Here is a 24,475-nt window from a genome sequence, read left to right as displayed (position 1 = left end):
TGGTCTGAGAATAGAGGCAAAAATTACAGAATATGAAACACAATTTACATACTGAAATTTACAATATTGATATTTTCCTCATTGAAATATTATCTACTCAAACTTAATATTAAATGCTTTTAGAAAAACTAATACATTTTAAAAATGAGAATGTAATTAACATTACCCAACAGTTCAAACACAAAAAAACCAAGATGGGACAGACATTAACAGCTTGCCAACATCACTGTTTCCAGTCAAATTAAGAACTTGCCCATTTAGCCATTCATCATCTCTTTAATAATAGATTACATTATTACTTATTTGTATACAGACTTACTACTGACATTCACTTTAGCTTTCAAGTCACTTTATTCATTTTATTCCATTTAAGATTTACATGAAAGCTCAAAAGGACTCATATTTAAAAACTTCTAAACAGGTCACAATAGACCTTATAATAGTAACGAAATTTGTAAATCTTTTTTAAAGAAGTTTTTCACTTGAATATAATCTCAGTCCCCATTCCCTTTATTCATGTCTACTTCCATAATAAATAATGTTTGGTATAGCAAAGGTACAATAATCCAGAATAACAGAATTATTTTTTGCAATGGAAATGCTTATGTAAAGTTTTGCTTGGATGAAGCAACTGAAGCATTACAATATTACAACTCAATTCTGATTAATGTACAAACAACATGGGAATTCTGGCATGGTACATCAGGGATTAAGAAAAATGTCAACAATAGTTTTCACGTTAGGAATTCATAGTTAATGTTTGAATGTTATGAAACTCAAATCATGATCTGTTTTGGTGCACTCATTACTGAAATATAAATTTAAAGTATTTAAAAATCAATGGACTTTTCAGGAGGAATTTACTTGCTTGACTTCACTAGCTTTACTAAAACCAGTATGAAAACTATCCCTAATTAACTTTGGGTATAAACTGGTTTAGAGACCCCTTTGATGGGCACATCCAGTTTTGAAAATGTTCTCAAGTTTCATTATCATGCCTTTGGTAACCAGAAAACTGGTGGCAACTTATAAAGTCTTATGGAAAAAAAAAAAAAAAAAAAGATTCAAGTTGTAGAATTTAAACCTTTCTATAAGTGAAAAGGATAATACAGTTAAACATTACAAATTATACCCTGGCAACAATTCACCTTAATCAACTGCTAGACAATAAGAATTTTTCATAGGACAGGATAAGAGGTATTCAACTTGTGTGTGTGGGGGGGGGGAGCTACATCTTTCAAATTTATTATTTAGATTTACAAGGCACAACATTCAATTTTCACATCCAAAACAAACATCAATTTCAATAAACTTAGTTTAAAAATAAAAGATGTTTTGTTTCATATTAAAGAAATGCTTTGAGAATGGCATGTTAAATTTTGTAATACAATACATAGAACTATATAAAAAAATAAAATTTTGCAAAATATCCAAGCTGCATATTCAAAATGCAAGGAAAAAAAGTATTAAAATGGGCCTTCTCATTTTAAAAGTCCCTAAATTTGCAAACAGTGTAATAGCTTATCTGTGTTCCATAAAAATATTTTAAATACTTATTTCCTATAAGTATTATTCAAAAATGATCTGTTTGCTAATATATGTGTTAAAGAAATTTCTCTTCTGTTACAGAATTACATACACTTGATAAAAATCTCTGATATATGCCTATTACAATTTAAATACTAACAATTACCATTGCTGAATTTTCAATAAGTTTCCCATGAATTGCACTTGTTTACTTATAAGGGGTTTGTTTTAAGCCTAATTTAATTTGTATATGCCACCAACATATGAAGAAAAAATATCTTGTTTACAGAATAACCTTCATGTCTTAAGCACAAGACTTATAGTGACCTCCCCACACTCTTCACATGGATAAAATGCTATTCACAAATATAAAAATAAAATTACATGTGAAAATGAAGCATAAACAGACAATTCTCACTTTATGAAAAATGTACAAGAAATAGTTTAAAATACAGAAAAAAAGACAATGATTATGGTTTATGAATGAAACATCAAAGGAAATTATTATAAGATTATTCTAACCTGGGATGTATGGCATGACACAATTAAAAACTTTGGTGTATGTACCCTAAACCCCATTTTAATTAAATAACTTTTTTATCTTCTTTGCAAATTAAAGGATAATGTTTTTCTTTTAAAAACAAAAACCAGATGCCAGGAAAAGTGTCTTTAAAAAAAAAATATTAAAGAAAAAAGCTCTTTCCATGACGAGAAAACATCCTTTTATAAATTATTATAGTGTTAGATTTTCTTTAAAAGTTTTAGGGACAAATGAAGTTAGTTCAAGGAAGTACAGAAATCTTATTTTTAAAAATCCAAGCACATAATATTTATATCTGAAATGACTCCCTGGTAGATATTTTTAATACTTTAAATCACATGCAAACTATGTATGTGATTACAAAAATCCCGATTTTTAGATTTTAGAAGTACACAATGAGTCCTCTTGATTATTTTTCTTGCTTTAATACCATTAGTGATCTGAAATCTAAAAACAATTAATACAACATTCAAGGACAAAAGTCAAAATTTTTACCTGTGATCACTTACCTGTTTTCTCAGATGTTTCCAGAATTTTAAATTCAGAACAAGTACTTGGACCATTTATATGTAGATATATACTGTATAAACAATAGCCTTGGAGTTATAATGACTGTTAATAATGCACATGCTAAATGTAACGGGAACAAGGAATACCCACCTTCTAACGATGACGATACTCTCGCTCTCGGTCACGTTCTCGGTCTCGGTCTCGATCACGATCCCGGTGTCTCTCTCGTTCTCTGCTTCTCTCTCTATAATAATCATCATGGCGATCTCTACTACGGGATTTATGACGCCGACTCTTTTCTCGTGATCTACTGTGGTCCCTCTCTCTTGATCGTTCACGTCTTCTAAAAGAAATTACTGGATTAATGCTCTCCGTAACTGAAAAATATAGTACAGTTGTCCTCCCCCAACCCTTATATGTGGTTCCACTTTCTGTGGTTTTAGTTACCCACAGTCAACCACAGTCAGGATTACAGTTTTAAACTGCACACCATTCTGAAGTGTATGATGAAATCTCACATTGTCCTGCTAAATCCTACCTGGGATGTGAATCATCCCCTTCTGCAGAACATGAAGACTGTACATACTACCTGTCCATTTAGTAGCTATCTTAAGTTATCACACCAAGTGTCATGGTATTACAGCACTGAGTTAATTAAGCAACTTTTATTTTATTTAATAATAGCTCCAAGTGAAATTCAGATATGGTTAAGTGAAAAGGTGGAAGTTACTGACTTAATAAGGAAAGAAAAATTATGCTGAGATTGCTAAGCTCCACAGTAAGAGCCTGTGAAATTGTGAAGGTATTTGTGTTTTAGTATCACATCTCAAAATGCAAAAGTTACACACACACACACACACAGTGTTTGGTGTGTGCTTAATTAAGACAGAAAAGAAACATGATGAAATATTACTCAGCAATAAGAGAGAATAAAATCATGGCATCCTGCAGGTGAATGGAGTTAGAGAAGATAATGCTAAGTTAACCAATCCCAAAAACCCAAATGCCGAATGTTTTATCTGATATAAGGAGGCTGATTCAAAGTGGGGTAGGGAGTGGGAGCATGAGAGGAATAGACAAAGTCTAGATAGGGAAGAGGGGTGGGAAGGGAAAGGAGGGGCTACGGTGTTAGAAATGATGGTGGAATGTGATGGTCGTCATTATCCAAAGTACATGTATGAAGACATGAATTGATGTGAATATACTTTGTATACAACAAGATATGAAAAACTTGTGCTCTATATATGTGACATGAATTGTAATGTATTCCACTGTCATACATAAATTAAAAAATTAATTAAAAAAGACAGAAAAGACATTATCATAGAGTTCATTACAATCTGGAGTTTCAGTCATACACTGGGGTCTTGAAAAATATTCTTTGTGGGTAAGTGGGGAACTACTATATTTGGTGTTTAAAAAAAATTCTAAGGCAAAAAATTCTTTGTAAACATAGTTTAGACTTACTATACTGACCTGTCAATAATTTACTAACTCATGAATAAATATGAACCAAAATTTAATTTCTAAAACTATTCACCAAAAAATTGTGAAGCCAAATTACAGAATATATCACACCTGTATTAGTAGCTTAAAACACACAGCAATTACGGAATAAGCAAACTGGTAAAGGACAGAAAATACCAAAGCACTTATGTTTCAAGTTAAAGAACATCTTGAATATAATTATTTAGATAAAAAATTTACAAAATGACTTAATATACGGTGGGGCTTAAAAACATAAAGAATACCACCTACGAACACATTCTTAAACCTATATAGTTGGTTTTCCATATCCAATAAAAAAATTGCAGCTGTATTGAACACAGACTTTTTCTTGTCACTATCCCCTAAACAATACAATATAACACAACTATTTCCCCAGGATTTACACTGTATTGTATATTGGAAGTAAAGTAAGGATGTTTTTTAAAGTACACAGGAGTAAACGGTAGGAGAGAGGGGAAAAAAGTACAAGAAAGGATGAGTGTGGGGCATATATAAATATTCCATTTTATGTAAGGAATCCAAGCAACTACAGATTCTGGTATTTTCAGGGGTCCTGACACAACCTCCCACAGATGCCAAGAGATCAATGTATATAAATAACAATTTTACATTTTTAGCTAGCCAAAATATGACTTAGCAGGAGTACTATACCTCATTAAGAAACTTTAGTTTTTTTGGTACCAGGAATTGAACTCAGGGGCACCTGACCACTGAGCCACATCCCCAGCCCTATTTTGTATTTTATTTAGAGAAAGGGTCTCACTTAGGTTAGCACCTCACTTTTGCTGAGGCTGGGTTTGAACTCACAATCCTCCTGCCTCAGCCTCCCAAACTGCTGGGATTATAGCGTGCGTGACCACGCCCAGCAAGAAACTTTCCTGTGTTTATCTGGAGGAGGAGGGAAGGCAGAGGAGAAGCTCACAATAAGGACTTGTAGAAAGAATTGGTATACTATTTACACTGTATATTGTAAGTAGAAATACTTTCATGAGCTGCCTTTAAAAACAATGACAAAAAAAGTCCACAAAAAACCCAGACTTTTAACCAGAGTATAAAGCCTAAAAAGACCATTAGATCTTCAAAATTTAAAATAAGAAAATAATAATTGTTGGCTGAGCAGGTTGGTACATGCCTGTAATCCCAGCTAATTATTGGGAGACTGACACAGGGGGGTCTCAAGTGCAGGGCCAGCCTGGGCAACTTAGCGAGAAGCCCTATTGCAAAATAAATAAAAAAGGGAGAAGACAGCTCAGTGGTAGAGCACCCTGGGTTCAACTCCCAATACTGCTAAAAAAATAAATAACCACCATCTATTAGTTTGAATAAGAATACTTTTTATCATGCATTTCTGAAACAAACAGCTAGATTTAAACATTATTAGGTGCTAAGCCTTGATCAAAGTGCAAGTTCTTACTTTGTATTAAAACAAAGAAAATGCATGATATGGCCTTTAGTTATGAAATTTCTGTTTGGATATAAAGATCCTTACACTGAGTCAGAAAGATAATAATAAATTTGGAGGCCATGCCAAAGACAAATTCCTTTCCTTAACGAAGACTATCTCCAGATAAAGTCCACTTGTCAAAAATTTACAGTATTCAAGATTGCCTAATTCAAAAGGAACTATTGTCTATTAAAGAAAAGATTAATCATAACTCCCTCATTCAAAAACATTTATTCCATACCAGGCAATGTTCAGACATGAGAAACACTATACTATAGTAAACAGAATAGCTAAGGCCCTTCTCTTCATTCATTATGTGTTGTAGTCAGAAAAAAGGGGGAATAACAAACAAGAAAAGGTTACAGTAAGTACAATGAAAGAAACAGAACGATATGACGGACTAACCTGGGATAAAAGGCCTCCCCTTAAGTTGAGATGTGAAGGAATACGGACCCAAAGATATAGACGGGAAAAGGGTTCTCAACAGAAGGAATATCAAATACACAATCAGAGAGATGGTCAAATATTTGATGTGTCCCAAAGAAGGGATTCCAATTTGGCTAGAGAATAGTCACTAAGGGGAGAGGTACAAAACAAGGCTAAAAAGAGACTACATCATATAGCGCCTCAATTTTTACAGAGTGAACAGGAGCCATATAGTGCTTCAATGCTTACAAATTTATTTTAAATAAAAGCCTTCTAAAGGATTTTAAGCAAATACCTGATTTGATATAGTTAAAAAATTCACTCTGGCTGAGTAAAAAGTAAGTAAAATCCAAGTCATACTTTAAAGTCCCAAACACAGTAGTACTTTCTCCTTTTGCTAACTAGCAACTTTAAAAAGACATGGGACAGGAAAGTTTTACCTTGATCCAGAACCATATGACTTGGATTCAATTCCATGAAGGCAATCTTGCAAAGAGCTAATAAGAACTTTGCAACGATCATCCGCAGATACTTTGGATTGTTTAATTAAGGAAATTGCAGTTACCAATGTCTCAATAGCACTCCCATAATCACCTATAAGGGAAAGGAAAACAATTGATGTCAAACAAATTTTGTTTTCAAAATGCCATTAAAGCACTTGGGGATAAAAGTGATAAAGCATTTTACCAAATTAAGTGCTTTTAAACGATAATATCTTTTTCTGTGTGCTTCAAAATTTGCAACAGGCTTTTACGTTCATGAAATCAACACAATTTATTGTTACAGCTCTGTGAAACAAGTTATTTTGCAAATATGAGAAAAAAATGAGTTGTCATAGGTCCCTAAAACATTAACAGTGAAGGTTAGAATTTATATCTAAATCTAATAAAATTAGGGGTCTTTCCACTACATTGTGACATACAGCTTCTTTCAATGCTTTTAAAATAGATAGCTAACGACATCAGAATATAAAAAGACTATAAATTTTTAAGACTGCACTTAAATTTTTAGATAATTCTTAATAACATAAATAAGAAATACGAATACTGGGAGAAATATACAAACCAGCACTGGCATCAGACACAGCTCTTGAAATAGCACTGCTTGAGATTGCCCTATTTCTATTCATGATTTCTTCAAACTCAGCTTCACTCAATGGTGTTCTTGCAGTATCCATTTCCCTATAAAAGAAAAAAAAAATCATAAATTGCTATTTAATAGATTCTAGTTAGTCAAAACAGTGTAAGCCAATTCACATTAGCAGTTTTTAACATGTGCGTGAAAGATAATAGTCACTTGTCCATATGGAAGATGTTATTTTTCCTACACAAAGAACAAGTCTAAGCAAAATTATCTTATACTAGTGTCTTTCAGGTGAAATAAAGGACTTAGAATCCTCATCTCTCTGGAGGGCAAAAATGATATATTTACATTTTATATAATAGAATAGATTTCACAGAATCACTGTTCTTATCATTAATCAAATACTTTAACTGCTATATACAAACTTACCTTCCAGGAGGGCCATAGTCACCCCTATCATATGGTGGAGGTCGGCCATATGGGTCTGTTGGTGGTGGACCTCTACTATCTGATGTAGGCATGCCACTGTTAGTTGGTGGAGGAAAGAAAGCCGGATTCACATGTGGAGCTGGCGGCGGGGCACCTGGAGGTGGTCCCGGAAGATGCGGAGGAGGAGCAAGTGTAAGGGGTGGCCCAAGTGGACCAGGTGGGCGAGGTGGAAAGGGGCCTGGAGGTGGAGGTGGTCCCTGTTGTGGAGGTGGTGGCCCAGGAGGGGGGCCATAACCTGGAACTGGAGGTGGAGGCCCAGGAGGAAGTGGACCCAATGGAGGCTGACCAAAAGGTTGTCCAGGAAAAAGAACTGGTGGAGGAGGGCGATCTCCTCGATTAGGAGGCCCAGCTAGAGGAGGAGGCAGAACCTGACCAGGAGGTGGAGGGCCAGGTGGGCCAGGTGGGCCTGGAGGACCTAAGGGCGGACGTGGTGGAGTCTGTCCAGCTATAGAATAAAGGAGAGAGAAAAAAACATTTCAATAATAAAGGCATTTTAACTTTTATATGACAAAATTTACTTTTAAAGTACAACTTATAAACCAAGATTCTTTCTTTTTAAATAAAACCCATATCATAAACACTACACTAATAACTACAAAGATGAAGAATATTCTTACATTTATAACTAGCTTACTTTATGCTTAAGAAAAATTACTAAAACAAAAGCTTTAAAAAGATTACAGTGCTTAGAGTTATTTTCCATCTTTCAGTGTATATACACTTCTTACAGTGAAATCACCCACCTTATATTCTACTCTGATGCCAAGCTAGAAAGTGAAACAAGGAAAAATGGTCTTGAAAGGATTTTTTAAGAGGTAAGAAAATAAGACGGATGTAAATATTCTATATATAAGTCAAGCAAGTTTGGAGAAAAATAAAGACCTTTTAGGCCAAAAATGGGTATTTCCTCTATGCTGTGCCCCATATGCCATGGAATCCTAGTTTCCAGGAACAAAGGCCGAGTTCCTTTAACAAGATGCTTGATCAAATTTCCTGGATTCCAAAAATAGCATAACAAGGAGAGTAAGTCACATTAATAATGCATTACTTGAAAAAGAGAGAAAAGGAAAAGAGGTATTAAGGTAGATACGTTTTATCCATGGTAATTTAATAAAAGTTTTACCTGGAAAAGGTGGGGGTGGCCCTCCTGGTCCTGCTGGCCCAGGAAATCTGTCCCCACCGGGAACAGCCCCTGGAAAACGGCCCCGTCCTCTACCACCTTGTGGAAATGCTGCTCGTGAACTGCCTCCTGGAGGACCAGCTTTACCTTCCCCAGACATCTGTCCCGATTGTGTAGCTGCAAACATCCAAATACTCATAAATAGCACTTATTATACATTTCTCTGAAATGTAACCATTTACATTACAAACTATTCTATTTCAAAGTTCACTTATACTATACTACATATTAACTTGCAGATGTCTTAGGCCTGTGCAAGTTACTTGAGAAGTATTGGTTAGAGAAACATTCACATCTATTTAAGTTCTTTTGAAGTCTTGAAATGTCCATATTTAAATGTTATTTTCACTGAGTAAATGAGTTTCTTTCAAAATACCAGTACTCTGCAGCAGCCAAGACCGAAATTCTTCAACAGAAATCTTAATTTCAGTAGCACAGATTCATTTAAATTTGATAATGTATTCTTCAGATAAGTGCTAAAACATTAAAAGAGAAACAACCACTTGAATTTCTGTTAATTACATGTTCATACGTGTTATCTATTTAAATGTTAACATTAGCTAAGTGTGTAAATGACAAATCTTTTCTATATTCACTTTGATGAAAAAAGGTCTTGGTGCCAAAAAGCAAACTTGATAAATACTTTCTGGTAATAAGTGGTCTCTCACCAATCCTAACATAACATATAACCATAACATACATATATATATATATATATATATATATATATATATATATATGTATCTTTTCTTGAGTCTAAGGATTAGGATATAGTTTCTTCCTTTCTCTAACACGAGAATGACAGGACAGGCATGGCAGCCCTATAGAACTTACACACTAGGGCTGGGGTTGTGGCTCAGTGGTACAGTGCTTGCCTAGCATGCGTGAGGCACTAGGTTCAATCCCCAGCACCACATGGGACAAAAAAAAAACAAAAAACTTCTTACACACTATCATGTAGTATTGAGTCTGACATCAGGCGAAAAATGGAATGTAAGTAGGGGTCCAGTATGTGGATACACAGTCAAAACCAGTAATTAAATCAATTCAAAGCATGAACTTTATAAAAACAAGTCTTCAAAGAACTAAATATTAAGACTAAGTATATAACACCTAACAAATGGTAGAAACAATGGTTAAAATACACATCTTTAAAAAAAGACCTAAGAGATTGCTTACTTTTCCTGGACTGCATTTCAAATTGACTCAGGAACTGTTTATTGCAGGGAGTTACAACAGGATTCTGACCATGAAGTTCTCTCTTAGGCAACAGATCCATTAACTTTTTTGAAGATGCCTCAGATCCAACACCAACGAGGGCAAATCTAAAAGATGTTTAAAGGGGTAGAGGTATAAAAGTAAGGAGGAATAAATAATGATAATGTTATTAAAAAGAAAGTGGTCTGAACTTACTTTTATGTAAAACCAAAACACAATCCTGAGAATATTTCTTAAAGTTACACAAGTTTACACTACACTTTCATACCTATTTAATACAGAACTCACTCACTTAAAATGTACATTTCAGTGGCTTTCAGTTTGAGTTTTACCACCATCATCATAGTCAATTGTGGACTATTTTCATTACCCTCCAAATGAAACTCCATACCCCATTAGCCATCACTCTCATTTCCTCCCATCCCTCAATTCTAGGGAACCACAATTCCACTTTCTGTATGTGTGAATTTACATATTCTGAAATTTCATATAAATGATATTATACAATGTGTCTTCTTTTATGACCAGCTTCTTTTATTTAGCATTAATACTTTTTTTTTCAAAAATTGTTTTGTAATTGTAGATGGCAGAATGCCTTTATTTTATTTCCTTTTTTTATGTGGTGCTAAGGATCGAACCCAGTGTCTTGCAAGTGCTAGGCAAGCACTGTCACAGAGCTACAGCCCCAGCCCCAACCTTAATATTTTCAAGGTTCATCTATGTTGTAGTATGAGCACTTCATTTTTTATGACTAATATATTATAGACATATAACTTTTTAAAAAAAATCCATATCAGTTCATAGGCATTTATGTTATTTTCACTTTTTACTGCCATGAAATATGTTCAGCAAATCAAACAATGATGAAATACCATTTCATACTCACTAGTATGAATATAATAAAAAGATGTTTAACAAATGCTAGTGAGAATATGAAGAAACTAGAATCCTTGTGCATTGATGATGGCATATAAAATCATGCAACCACTTTGGCAAACAATCTAGTGGCTACTCAAATCATTAAATATAGAGCTGCCATATAACCCAACATTGCTACTCCTAGATATAAATCCAACAGAATGAAAAGATATATTTACACAAAACTGGTAAACAAATATTCAAAGGGATGTTTTCAGTAAGAACACAAAGTGGAAACAACCCAATTGTTCATCAAGGAGTTTTATTGTTGTTTTTTTAAGTGCTATATTGCAGTGGTATAAACCCATAATCCCAGAGACTTGGGAGGCTGAGGCTCTCAGCAACTTAGCAAGACCTGTCTCCAAAAAAAAAAGGGCTGGGGATGGAGCTCAGTGACAAAAGCACCCCTGGGTTCAATTCCCATTATCAATATATTAAAAACAAATTTTAAAAAAGTGCTACATCCACATAATGGGACATTATTCGGCCATAAAAAGAAAAGCTAATACCTGCAATGACATGGATAAATCTTGAAAACATCATTCTAAGTGAAAAAAAGCTAGATACACAAAACTGCATATTTTATGATTTAACTTACATGAAATAGCCAAGACAGGCAAATCCAGATATAGAAAGTACATTAGCGGTTGTAAGCAAAGAGGGGGAAAGAAATTAGGGAGTGACTAACAATAGGCATAGGGTTTCTGAAATTAGATAGTAGCCATGATTGCTCAATTTTGTAAATATGCTAAAAACACAAAACAAAAACAAAAAGCCACTGAATTATACACCTTATAGAAATATATTTTATGTTGTGTAAATTATATTTCAACAATAAAAATAATTTTTAAAACCCTAAATGATTAGCAATTTCAAATATAGAAATTCGAGATTACTGGGGTAAGGATTTTAGGAGCTTACAGCCCTAATTTTCAATATGGTTCTTATTCTTTTTTTTTTTTTTTTTTTTTAAAGAGAGAGTGAGAGAGGAGAGAGAGAGAGAGAGAGAGAGAATTTTTTAATTTTATTTTTTAGTTATCGGCGGATACAACATCTTTGTTTTGTATGTGGTGCTGAGGATCGAACCCGGGCCGCACGCATGCCAGGGGAGCGCGCTACCGCTTGAGCCACATACTCAGCCCCATGGTTCTTATTCTTAACGAGATCCCTTATTCTAGCCAAAAAATTCTGTTGCTGATCTAATATTATCTTGGGTCACAATATTTAGAAACAACTTAATTGGGACTGAGGGTACAGTCCAGTAGCAGAGTATGGGCTTAACATGTGCCAGATCCTGGGTTCAATCCCCACCATTAAAAATTAAAAACAAAAGCAAAATAATTCATTTAACAATTACACATTGAGCACCATCTTCTATATGCCAGCACCATTCTAGCTGGATACACAACAGTGAATAAAACAAAATTTCTGTTCTCATGGAGCTTACAATCTAGTGGGAAAAGACAAGTTAATAAACAAGTAAATAAAATGTTTTATAGTAGAGAAAAAATAAAGGAGATAGAGACAGGTTAAGAAAGTTACTGTTTTGTACAGGGTGGCCAAGAAAGAGAATTCTTACTAAAAAGTCTGAGTCTAGAATGAAATAAAAGAGTGAGCCATGTGGTATTTGGGGGGAAACCCAGGTCAAGAAAAGTAAACAGGACTGGGGATAAATAGCTCACTTGGTAGAGTGATTGCCTTGTATGCCCAAGGCTCTGGGTTCAAACCCTAGCACCACAAAAAAGTGGGGGGACCAGTGGGGTGGGGTGAACAGCTAAGGGTCTTATGTAGAGAGTTATGTAGAGAGTTCTTATGGCCAAGAAACACAAGACTGACATGTAGGAAAACAGCAATAGATCACAGAGCACTATAGATATAGCAAGGTAACAAGTATGAGACAGGAAGCCGTCTGGATTCTGAGTAGAAAAATATTGATGTCGGTCTAACATTATTTAAAGCTAAAAAACTTTTATCATCTGCAGTATAGGACATAGAGTGATAGCAGGGACACCAGTTTGGAAACAACTGCAAAAGTTCAAGAGAGAGATGATAGTGCCTTGGAACAGGAGATAAGGATGGTGATCAGACTGCAAATTTTGAAGATATTCTTAATTTATTATAAACTAGTACAACCTTTTTAGAGAACTAAACAACAACAAAAACCCCAGCATATTCTTTATCATTCTGTGTCTAAAAATTTATCCTTAAAAAAAAAAAAAAAATCCAAAATCCAAAGTAACTAAGAATAAGAATGTCAAGATGTGTATTTATTGCTAAATATTTGTTCTACTCTTTACATCAAACAAGTTATAAAATACGTGAATTTAGAAACTGTTGCTTTAGGAAAAAACCTGAAAGTATATTCACTAAAATACAATTATCTGTATATGGTGAGATTGCAGTGTTTTCTTACTTTTGGATGCTTGGCGTTTCCAATATTCCTACAATGATCCTATATCATTTGTACAGTTTGGTATTAATAGCTGGGCGCAGTGGCGCATGCCTATAATCCCAGTGGCTTGGGAGGCTGTGGCAGGAGGACTGCAAGTTCAAAGCCAGCCCTGGTAAAGGCGAGGCACTAATATAATCAGTGAGACCCTGTTTCTAAATAAAATACAAAACAGGGCTGGAGGTGTGGCTCGGTGGTCAAGTGCCCCTGAGTTCAATCCCCAGTACCTCCTCCGAAAAGAAAAGAAAGCAAAATATCCAGATTAGATCATTTTCTAATTGTTCGTTTTCATCTCATCTCTTTTTTTAAATATTTATTTTTTAGTTGTAGTTGGACACAACACCTTTATTTTATTTATTTATTTTTATATGGTGCTGAGGATTGAACCCAGGGCCCCACACATGCTAGGTGAGCGCTCTACCGCTGAGCCACAACTCCAGCCCTCTCTCTCTTTTAGTAGTTTTGGGGAATGAATCCCAAGGGTGCTTTACTTCTTAGCTACATCTGTAGTCCTTATTTTTTAGATGATCTAAAAAATAAGGACTACGCTTGCCTTGCATGCATGAGACCCTGGGTTCAATCCTCAGCACCACATAAAAATAAATAAGTGAAATAAAGGTATTGTGACCAACTATAACTAAATTGCTGAGCTTGCCCCGGAATTTAACAATCCTCCTGTCACAGCTTCCTGAGTCACCAAGATTATAAACATGCGCCACTGCACCAGGCTTTCATCTCTTAATCCACAGGAAGAGCAATGCTTCTTAAAATTGTTATTTCAACCATAGATGAAGAAAACTCAGGAATATTTGAAAGTAAGCCTTATCTTGCCCATTTTTTTAGTTTGCTAAATAACAAGGTATATGAAATGAGTATGAATCTTTATCAAAGATCCTCCTTCCAATGTAATCATGTGTCTTATGCACATGTAATTAGCATTAACCTTAAGGAAAACTAACAAACATTGCAATCAAAAGCTAACTTAAATTTTATTATAAAAACAACACAAAATTCTTACCCCTTCGATTGGCCATTTGCTCGATTTTCAAAAAATTTTATCTCCAAAATATCATTTACTCCCAAAGAATGAACTGCTTCCGTTAAGTCTTCATCTGTTGTCCACTGCAAGATATTTTCCACTTATTAACTATTAAGACATACCCAGGATTTTTATTTCTTGAATTTAGGTTTTAAAGGTAAACTCAAGTTAAACAAGAGAAAATTCACACTCAATAGAAATCTAATTACTAGATTTCAGCTCCACAAAAGAATCTGGAAACCTAACCTCTTTCAGCTTTAAACTATTCTGATTTTAAGTTTTCAATAAAACCAATTTCACTTGTCACTTCCTCCCTTAAAGGAAAATATTTTGTGAAATAAATTTCATCTTGTGTTTGAATATAAACTGGAGAAAAGTGGGCTGGAGTTGTGGCTCAGCGGTAGAGCGCTTGCCTTGCACACATGAGGCCCTGGGTTCAATCCTCAGCACCACATAAAAATAAATAAGTGAAAAAGGTATTGTGACCAACTATAACTAAAAAATAAATATTAAAAAAAAACCTCCCGAAAATAAACTAATATGTATGAGTACCTTCTACGTATCTATGTACCACCTATATGCCAGCACCATTCTAGGGCTGGATACGAAACAAAATTTCTGCTCTCATAGAGGTAACAATCTAGTGGGAAAAGATAATAAACAAATAAAATGTTTTATAGTAGAGAAAAAATAAAGGAAATAGACAGGTGGTTAACTCTTAAAACACAGGTAAATCCCATCATTTCCATTTTTTTACATTTGACGCAATAGAAAAGGTAAAAAGCTTGCCCAAAGTCACAAAATCAAGACGGTGGAACCAAGATTCAAATTTTTACTTAGCAACCACGCTCTTAACTATGCTGTTATTTTCAACCCTGCAAAGATTGCTTGGACTGGCAAACTAAGTGGTGCAAAATCAGTCACTTAGTTTGAAAAGACTGTTCAGTAAAAATTAAAGACATTCTTACTAAAAATATATTTTTATTAAAGAAGTAGTAAATATTAATAAAACATTTTTATTAAGGAAGTTGAAGAGTGCAGTGTTTCAATTTGACTTATAGTACATTATTTTTAAACTTTCAAATTTATATAATAGCTTAAGTGGAAAAATTCTACCTGGATTACTTTTATGGGTATTTCAGGTTTAACACCAATAAATAAACAAATAGAGACATTGGACATTCAGATTTCAAATCAACAGTCTGTAATATGAATTGGGAAATTAACAATATTTTAAAATCAGGAGTGGTAATATATGTCTCTTTCTACATTGATGAATCCTAGGTTTGAGACCCTATGCAAACATTTTTTTTAATTGGAACACCCTAAGTCAGGTAGGAGTAGTAACATATAAAGCATAATTAAAGACAAAAAAAATTTAACTATAATTAATTGGTATGTCCACCCAAGACAAAATGAAGGACTAAAAAATTCAAAACTAGGAAGAATTAAATCAATGACTTTTTAAAGATAAGTGTTTTTACCCTTCTTATTGCATAAGCAAACATAAAGAAACAAAATGGGCTCAATGGTGCACGCCTGTAACCATAGCAACTCAGGAGGCCGAGGCAGGGAGATACAAGTTCAAAACCAGCCTCAGCAACTTAGTGGGACCTGTCTCAAAATTAAAAATAAAAAGGGCTGGGAAGGGGGCACCACAGGGTTTAATCCCTGGTACCAAAGGGGGGGAAAAATTCTGGGACAAAAACTAACCATTAGAGCAGTTTACAATTAATGACTAATAACTCAGTTCATATGTTAACTTTACTTACCCATGTTAGATTTCCAATATACAATGCAATTCTCTTTCCAGTATAGGTATAGACAACATTTGGTGCTGCTCCTTTGCCAACATCATCACCAACAGTTGGAGGGAGAGTATCCATGTAATCCCGGTCTTCTGGGGCATCTCCATTATTTGCAGATGGAGAGATGACATCATCATATAAATCTATCTGATCATGCCCACCATATTCCGCTTCCTGAGTATAGAAATAATGCTCCAGATTATACAATGGTCAGAATACTAAACAGACTTGAACACAAATTCATTCAACTCTTTTTATTTTAAAAACATGATGGAAGTTAAAAAAAAGTCCCAAAGATCACCACAAGTCTTTTCTTACTTTATGCAACACATGTATTCTTGAATGGTGACTATAACTAAAAACCTTCCTTGGATGAAGTGTTTCTTAAATAACAATACACGAATATTAGTAGACAAGTTTTAAAAGAATATTTGGCATAAGACTATAACAAAACCCAAAGCTATTTTAAGTTCTTAATATTTGAACACAGAAGAACATAACTAATTTTCTATAGCATTCAGACCTTGTTTCCCAACCCTGAGAAAGTTACTAAGAGTTTTAGAAAAAGAACAGTCAGTTGATAGGAAAAGGTCATAGAAATGTGGGTAGGTACATGATTTAAAATGCCATAATAAATTATCTAGAAAAACAATGAAATATAGGTCAAACAATTCAAATTAGTATCTTATTTTAAGTCAACAAAGAGCTAGTGCTTACCTGACTTTTTAAATATCTAGTCAAGTAAATTAGCAAGAGAAAAATATTTACTAGAATAAAGATTTAGTAAAACTCTGACAATGATTGTCACCAGCAGAACTAAAGCAATGCTAGGGGTGTCAATGATAAGCAAGGAAGAAGAAAAACAAAAAAGAAATAGATATGCAACCCAGAGAAAAATGTAAGAAAATACTTAATTTGTAAATAAGCACAAAAAGAAAATGCAGTGTAGGATTCAGCAGAACACGCAACACCATTTAATTGCTGTTAGTAATGATTACTGGGCCACAACCTTCACTAACCCTGTAGCAGAGAAAAATCTCCATTTTTATCTTCCTCCCTTTCCAAGACTACGTATTTAAAATCAGTATAAACTATTTTATTCTTATGAGATAGAACATTTGAAGTAAAAAGAAAAGACAAATATAAGACAACTAAAAGTTCGGACATCATTCGTATAATCTACCCATTTATACAATTTATTAAGGAATTGTCATACAAATGGCATATAAGGAAGAACTAATAGTTTTAGGGATAACTACATGAATAAATGACCTAGAGAAAGCATTTGTTACATGATGGCAAACAGAATAGTTAGATATTACTGTGGACCACAAGGGAACATGGCTATTGTTTTGTTCTGAGTTAGAATAAGTTTTCTTTAAAAACAAAGAAAAAGAAAAAGAAAAACAAAACCAAAAACCCCAGAAGCGTAAATACCATAACCCAAGGGACCTCAAATTTCTAATGTCATCTTCAGGTAATCTTCATAAATAATGAGCTATCCAGTTTACTAGAGAATCTTTTACATACCAATTTTATTTGTTATGAGCTAGAGTTTAAGACTTATTTAATAAGGGGTTCAAAATATTAAGTGACTAAAGCCATCTTTAGCAACAGGCAGAAACTAAGACCACAAATCACTAAATGATGCCATTACTTTATTACACAGCAATACCAAAATATCTCTAAGAAATTAGTTTTTGTTAATTTAACATATTCAAAGTGCAGTGACAGTTAAAACTAGAAAAAAAGGAGTGTTTTGTTATGAAGTTTCAGTGTTGCTGAAGCTTCATTCAGGTGGTGTGGCTGCAGCAGTGGTTCCATACACTTAAAAATACTAAAAAGCTTCCCACAAGAGACAGTGGGCACTTTAAACTCTCTTGCAATCCAGTTCTGTACATCAAGTAGAGTTATTTTTATTATTCAAAGGGAGCTGTGTTTCCATCCTCCTCAGCAGAGACTAATCACAATATATGGTCTGAGGGAGAGTAAAAAAGAATGCAATGTTATTAATAATAAGACTAATATTTAAATTTATACTTCCACTTACACAAAAAGACATTGTATTTTTCATTAGTTGGAAATCTATGAAAATGTTTACACAAATAGATATTAATTTACAACATTGATTGCAGCTACACTAACCTGGTACATTATAATCACTTACTATTTTCTGCAAGTCCATGAATTCCTATGTTGACATCAACCAATTTTCCATATTGATATGATTCTACCAATATAGAATTAGGCACTTTGTCTGGTAGTTGGACTGCTTCCAAATGGTTGAAGTATGATTCTAAATGAGACCATGGTCCTGGGATTTAATCTCCATGTTGACTAGTTAGCTTCACCTCTGTTCCAGGGCCACAGCCTGTACTCCTAACCCCAATGGTATACACTTCGACTTGGTGAAAAAAATATTAATGAAACTGAATACATTTGCCAACATCTCTAAAAATTCAACTCAAAGCAATATTCTTTTGTTGTATCAATAATCTTTTCAGCTTCATTATATCATACTTATCTTTTACATTATAAAATATATAGCACATCCACTTTACTCCCAATTCAATCAAGTGAGAAAATATGCATACTCTGAAATTATGCAAAATATCACTGGTCATCTATAAAGAAAGCAAACTCTGAAATATACTGAACAAACTAAAAAACAAATGTTTCTAAGTACTCAACAGTGTCAAGTTCTATGTGAAGGGTCTTTTCAATTATTTTAATTTTAATGGCATTCAAATACGAGAAAATTTCAATATAATCCCTCTAATTATTTTAAATACCCAAAGTTCCCCAATCTTATCCACTTTTCATAGGAGCAAGCAAATCACTAGTAAAGGGGTATATAACTCCTAGTAAGCAACAGTACTTAGGACTTGTTGAAAATTTTCAATAAGTAATTTTTTTCATTCTCTACCAATCTAAATTACTACAATCATTCTAAAGGCAAGGTATCCTCTCAAGATTTTGTCCTACATGATACAAAATTGCTGTTTCCATGTCAGAAAAAACAAATATATGGTAGATAGAAGAATGACCAACATCCTACTAATTTCCTTAAAATAATATTTCACAATTGTTTTTTCATTAGCCCCATTCTCCCTCCCTTCAAAGAGCTGTATTTTGGCAGTTTTTCCCTAGTTATTCCCTATAAAATTTTAAATTATATATATACTGTATTCCATTATTGGGATTATCTTGGGCTATCAAAGTATTCTTCATTCTCCCTGATGGGTTTTAACAATGGTTTTAGGGGTCCTAAAATCATGGTTAATATCTTTTGTGAATTATAGGACACTAATCAGTAACACACAGCAAGGGCCACTTGTTTTAATTTAAAGTCCTTCTACTATGAAATAAAAAAAGTAATGGACTTTTAAAGTCATTTCCATTTAGGAAACTATAAAAGGAGGAGAATTACAAAATGTATTCTACACCACGGAAGAAAACTACTTGCACACAAAATCCAGTAGTAAATAACAGTCATGCCCATTATCAGCAGGTGATTGTTTCCAACGTATCGCCCCCAACCCTGCAACCAACCCACTTGGAAATACCAAACTTTGCAGAGGCTTAAGTCCCATGTATATATGGGGTTTTTTTGCATATAAATTATACACATGCTTTCACATTTTAAATCTTCTCTAGGTTTACTTCTGATATCTAATAAAATGTAAACACTATGTAAATAGTTGACATACTATTCAGGGAATAATATCAAGAAAAATGTCTGTACATATTCAGTACAGATGCAAATTTTATCCAAAATATTTTAGATCTATGGTTGGTTGAATCCATGAATGTGGAACCCACTAGAGGGCTATATTTTTTAAAAAATTATCACTTTTGGATTATGTTCTAATATTAAAATTAGTTTGTAACCCCTGTGAAAAGCTCAACTAATACTAAGGAAGCCAACTTGATACTAAAAATATGCCATATAACCCAAAAAGTGTGCAATTCACAGACAGTTGAATTAAGCATGATCATAGTAAAACCAAAGTAGAGTTCTAACTCCCGTAAACATTTCTATTCATGTTTCTGAATCAATCTCTAATATACCTCATTCTGGACATTATAGACTTATCTTAAAACCATTTTCTATTAAACATAAGTAAATTTATCAGAAATGTTTCACTGATATTTGCCCAATAAAAGTATTTCCCATTACTGGCTAGGGTAAAAACATAACTAAATACAAAGCAAAATCACTCATGAACTAAAAGTAGCTTGTGAGGATGTCTAGGTCCTTAACGCCTAAAGAATGTGTGTGTGTGTGTGTGTGTGTGTGTATTTTTTAAAAAACCACCAAGTCTGTATACTTTTATCTTACAGTTGGGAGGTCAGATTACTAAATTAGTATTGCTATCAGTGACCCACAGCCTGACAGATGAGAAATTATATTCTACATTAAGATCTTTTGACGTCCTAAACAAGAAAAATACATACTACATCAAGGCACAAAGTTGAATATCCCTAATCCCCAAATTTAAAACCAAATTGAGCACCAACACATGCCTCAAGAAATTTTAGATTTTGGAGCATTTCCAATTTCAGATTAATGATGCTCAACTATTAAACCTGAAAAACTCCAAACTGAAATGCTTCTTTAGCATTTAGGTAGGGGACATACAACTTGTCTTAATTTTCCTCAAAGTTCATAGACTTTTTCTTGATTCCTCCTCATAGCTGAAAATTCTATAGGTACTTACATAAAAAAAGGGGTAACTACAATATAGGACCTATATTGTAATTATGTAATTATTTTACTCCATCCACTGGGAGTGCAGAGACTATCTAAACTTTGTAACCTTTGTTGACACATATAATAGGGCTGAGGCAGGAGGTTCCCAGTTCAAAGACAGCTTCAGCAAAAGCTAGGCACTAAGCAACTCAGGGAAAGAAAGAAAAAATAGGGCGGAGGATGTGGCTCAGTGGTCAAGTGCCCATGAGTTTAATCCCAGGTACCCAAAAGAAACAAAGAAAGAAATGTTATTCTGAACAACTGAATATTTAAAATTATTATTTAGCTTTAGCAAAAAAACACCTGAAATTACTAAATATTAGACTAGTTATTACACTGTAATACAAATCCCAGTTCAAAGTAAACTGATAGAATATAGAACAAAACATTTTTCTGCTCAATTCTAAATTCAAGTAATGTAGATAGAGTCAGAAGTGATTCAAATTCTTCTTCCATTAATGCAACTATTCCCAATTTGATGGCATCCAAAACCTTTCGATTTAAGAATTAAAGGGCACCCATGAATAATAGTCAGTTCCTGTGTCTTGTCCCCTTGATTCTCCATTCTTAAATTAAGAAAAGAATTCTACTGTATAGTTTCACTGACTTTTTCTCACTCCATCTCCAAATTAGTTTCTTCTAAAGACTGTTGAATGTCTTTTTGAAATGAGTGAAATACCAAAACAAAAAACAAAAACATGACCACTTAAAATAGTGCAAAATGGAAAATACATGACCTCACAGAATTTCCAAGTATACAAATCCAACTAAAACTGTAGCTCACACTGGAAACCAAAGATTTAAAAAAAAAAAAAAAAAAAAAAAAAATTTAAAGCAGTTTAGAAGCCAAAACAAGTAAAGACTGGCTAATGGTACTATAAAAGATTTTACTCAGCTCAAATACAAGTCACAGGTTACTACAGCAGCTAGGAGAAAAAAGGTGATCAGCTAATAAGAGTACAGACTAAATAAAATAATTTTGTGGTTGCCTCTAATTCTGATAGGACTTCAAAAAATATCTCAATGATAGTAATCTTGAAAAAGACCAGCAATCAATCCTCTTGTAGACATTTTTGGTTCAGGAATTAGTGGAGCAAGCAGATTACTTAAGTCAATTATATGCAAAATAACAACACACTTCTATTTAATCTCCCCATTAATCTATTCAAACACATAAAGAGTTCACTAGTCAAGTTATAACTATGTGTTAAATATAATGCTGTAGGTACAAATCAATGAAAAATTACATTTTAAAAAGCCTACATAGTAGTTCTTCATTGGGTCCACAAATCTTCATCTTTTTTAACCTCTTGTCTAGCACTAGTTACTGCACAGAGATAAGAGAGTATCATTCTTCAAGTTTTATCTGAATGGGAAATGTCCCTCCCAAATTAAGTATGCAAAAGCCTAAAAATATTCCATGAAGAGGTACTAAACAAGGCTCAACTACTAAAATTGGGTGCATTGAAAGGTGAAGCACTGTACTCTTGTAAGAAAGGCTAATGCAGACAGTCCTGAACACTTAATTCTTCCTTTCCTTGAAGTTAAGGTCATCTTTAGGATGTAATGTTAATACTCACAAATAAAGGAAATTTCCTAGAGGTCTGTGATCTTAAAAGCATTAAAATCTGTGTAGCATCAAGGAAACTTTCCAATTTTGACACAATATTGGGTATTCAAAATACAAGCACAGAAACAGATTTTCAAGCTTAACATTTTATTACAATGGTTTACATTTAAACATATCCAGTCTTTAACTGAGTAGTAGTAAATATTTAAAACTTATGGTAATTGCTTTTTTAATATTTAAACCAGAGGCACAAAGTCACTCCTAAAAAATACAACAGTAAGGATTTCTGAGTTTTCATATTTTAAAAAATCTTGAGCCCCTAATTACAAATAGGACTTATTGCGGGGGGGGGGGGGAGGCACATAAACCAACGGAATTGTATTAAGCTTCTCCCACGGACCTGGAAAATAAAATAAAATAAAATAAAATAAAATAAAAGCTTTTAAGTGCACTGCGGTTAGGCACGATTTGATTTTCTAAAATGTTACTACATAAAATGCGGTAAAGATGTTAACAGCAGGTAAAAGGGCTAAAACGTCACCACTCCAGTAACAAGCTTTTGCAAGGATGCACATCCTCAGACATCTCAGCTCCACAGCTAATTCTAGGCAAACCATGGCCTGAGACAACGAGAAAACCTTGCATTCTCACTTTCTCCAGACTTTCAAAAACGTTAAGCTGAACCCTCGGGGGTGAAACACTTTGCTTTCAAATATAAGGTCACAACTCTATTTTTCAAATACACCGTAAGAAATTTCGGATGGACGTTCGTTCTTCGTTTTAATCACTCTGATCTGTAGATGGGCTACCATCTTTTTGTTCTATCCAACCACCGCGCTTCCGAGTCTTCCTTTTGGCCCAAGCCAGTTATCTTCACAGGTATTTTCATGTCAAAAGCCAAGAACGACAGGGCCTTCAAGGCACTGCAAAGCTTTCGATTGATGAGCAAGGCCTGCATACTGACTTTTAAATATCATCTCTGCGCCCTAAGTCAGACGACTTGTTGCAGAAGTGCCCACCCCTAAAGCCGCCTTCACACAGGGAGAGGTGAGAAGGAAGAAGGCGCCACGCCGAAACCTGTCGCAAACGCGAGCAGGAGCCCCGGGGACTGGGCGCGCGGGATACAAAGGGCTGTGAACGCGGCCTTCCATGAGGCGACCGTGCGCGGACAGGCAGACAAAATGGAGCGACGGGAGAAATCGGAGCCCGGGCGGCAGGGCAGGGCTAGAGGCGGCAGCGGGCGCGCGCCCCACCGGGGTTTCTTCACAAGCCGCGGCGGGGGAGGGGGCGCGGCGGCCCGTTCTCCCCGCCCCGCACACGCGGCCTAGCGCGGCGGGAAGCGCTCGCCGGCCGCCACCAACAATGGGGAGTGAGGCGGCGGCGAGGGAGGGGCCGGCGGCGGCTGCACCGCGGCCCGCATCCGCGCTCCAGGCCCCGCAGCCCGCGAAACGACGCGGTAGAACGGAGGGCGAGGGGCGCCGCGCCGGGGTCGAGCGGCGCGGCCCAGAGGCGGCAAGGGCGCACGGTCTGCAGCCGCACCGGCTCGCGGTCCGCGGCGGGCCCAAGCCGGCGTCCAGGCCGCAGTGCCGCCCGCGGCGGCGGCGGGGACCCAGGGCCTCACGTACCTGGTTGAATTCTTCGCCCACATCCGCGTAAATGTCTATGTGGTCCACACCGTCCGCCATCTTCCCCTCGGCCTCGGCCGCCGCCGCTGCCGCCGCCTCCTGCAGGTCCGCCCGCCGCGGCAGCAGCAGCGGATCTAGCGGCGGGGGCGGGGCGCGCTGCGTCACTTCCGAGGCCCGAGGGACGGGGGCGGGGGCGGGAGCCCGGGCAGCCGGGGCTCTGCAGCCCTGCTGCTCCGAGGCTGATGGGGAGGGCTGAGCCTCCGAGCTCCGAGCCGGTTTCTTTTGTGTCTGGTCTAAGCCGGTGGGCGGAGCAGCGGGGGGCAATTTCCTTGTCCTACTAGCGCATCCAGCGCATCCAGCTTACCAGTGGGTCCCGTTTGTTTCTA

At 35.5% G+C, this 24,475-nt stretch overlaps 1 protein-coding gene across 4 annotated transcripts in view; it reads right to left on the bottom strand.

Moving 5' to 3' along the window:
• Positions 1-24,208, bottom strand: part of Cpsf6 (cleavage and polyadenylation specific factor 6) — a 33,373-nt gene extending 9,165 nt beyond the window's left edge. Inside the window, exons 1-10 of one of the 4 annotated variants that reach the window (XM_076854845.1) lie at positions 24,090-24,208; positions 16,106-16,315; positions 14,313-14,416; positions 9,889-10,034; positions 8,653-8,826; positions 8,412-8,522; positions 7,470-7,974; positions 7,023-7,138; positions 6,398-6,551; positions 2,729-2,921 (exon numbers count right to left, since the gene is read on the bottom strand). In XM_076854845.1, coding sequence (XP_076710960.1) covers positions 2,732-2,921; positions 6,398-6,551; positions 7,023-7,138; positions 7,470-7,974; positions 8,412-8,522; positions 8,653-8,826; positions 9,889-10,034; positions 14,313-14,416; positions 16,106-16,315; positions 24,090-24,149 — 1,770 coding nt within the window. In that variant the 5' untranslated portion in view covers positions 24,150-24,208 and the 3' untranslated portion in view covers positions 2,729-2,731. The remainder of the gene's footprint in view (positions 1-2,728; positions 2,922-6,397; positions 6,552-7,022; positions 7,139-7,469; positions 7,975-8,411; positions 8,523-8,652; positions 8,827-9,888; positions 10,035-14,312; positions 14,417-16,105; positions 16,316-24,089) is intronic. The other 3 variants (XM_076854846.1, XM_076854847.1, XM_076854848.1) reach the window with 3 other exon arrangements.
• Positions 24,209-24,475: the final 267 nt, after the last annotated feature.

Source organism: Callospermophilus lateralis, chromosome 4, assembly GCF_048772815.1.
Source record: "Callospermophilus lateralis isolate mCalLat2 chromosome 4, mCalLat2.hap1, whole genome shotgun sequence".
NCBI classification, from domain to species: Eukaryota; Metazoa; Chordata; class Mammalia; order Rodentia; family Sciuridae; genus Callospermophilus; species Callospermophilus lateralis.
The sequence above is the reverse complement of the archived record's forward strand: the minus strand, read 5'-3'. Positions and strand labels throughout refer to the sequence as shown.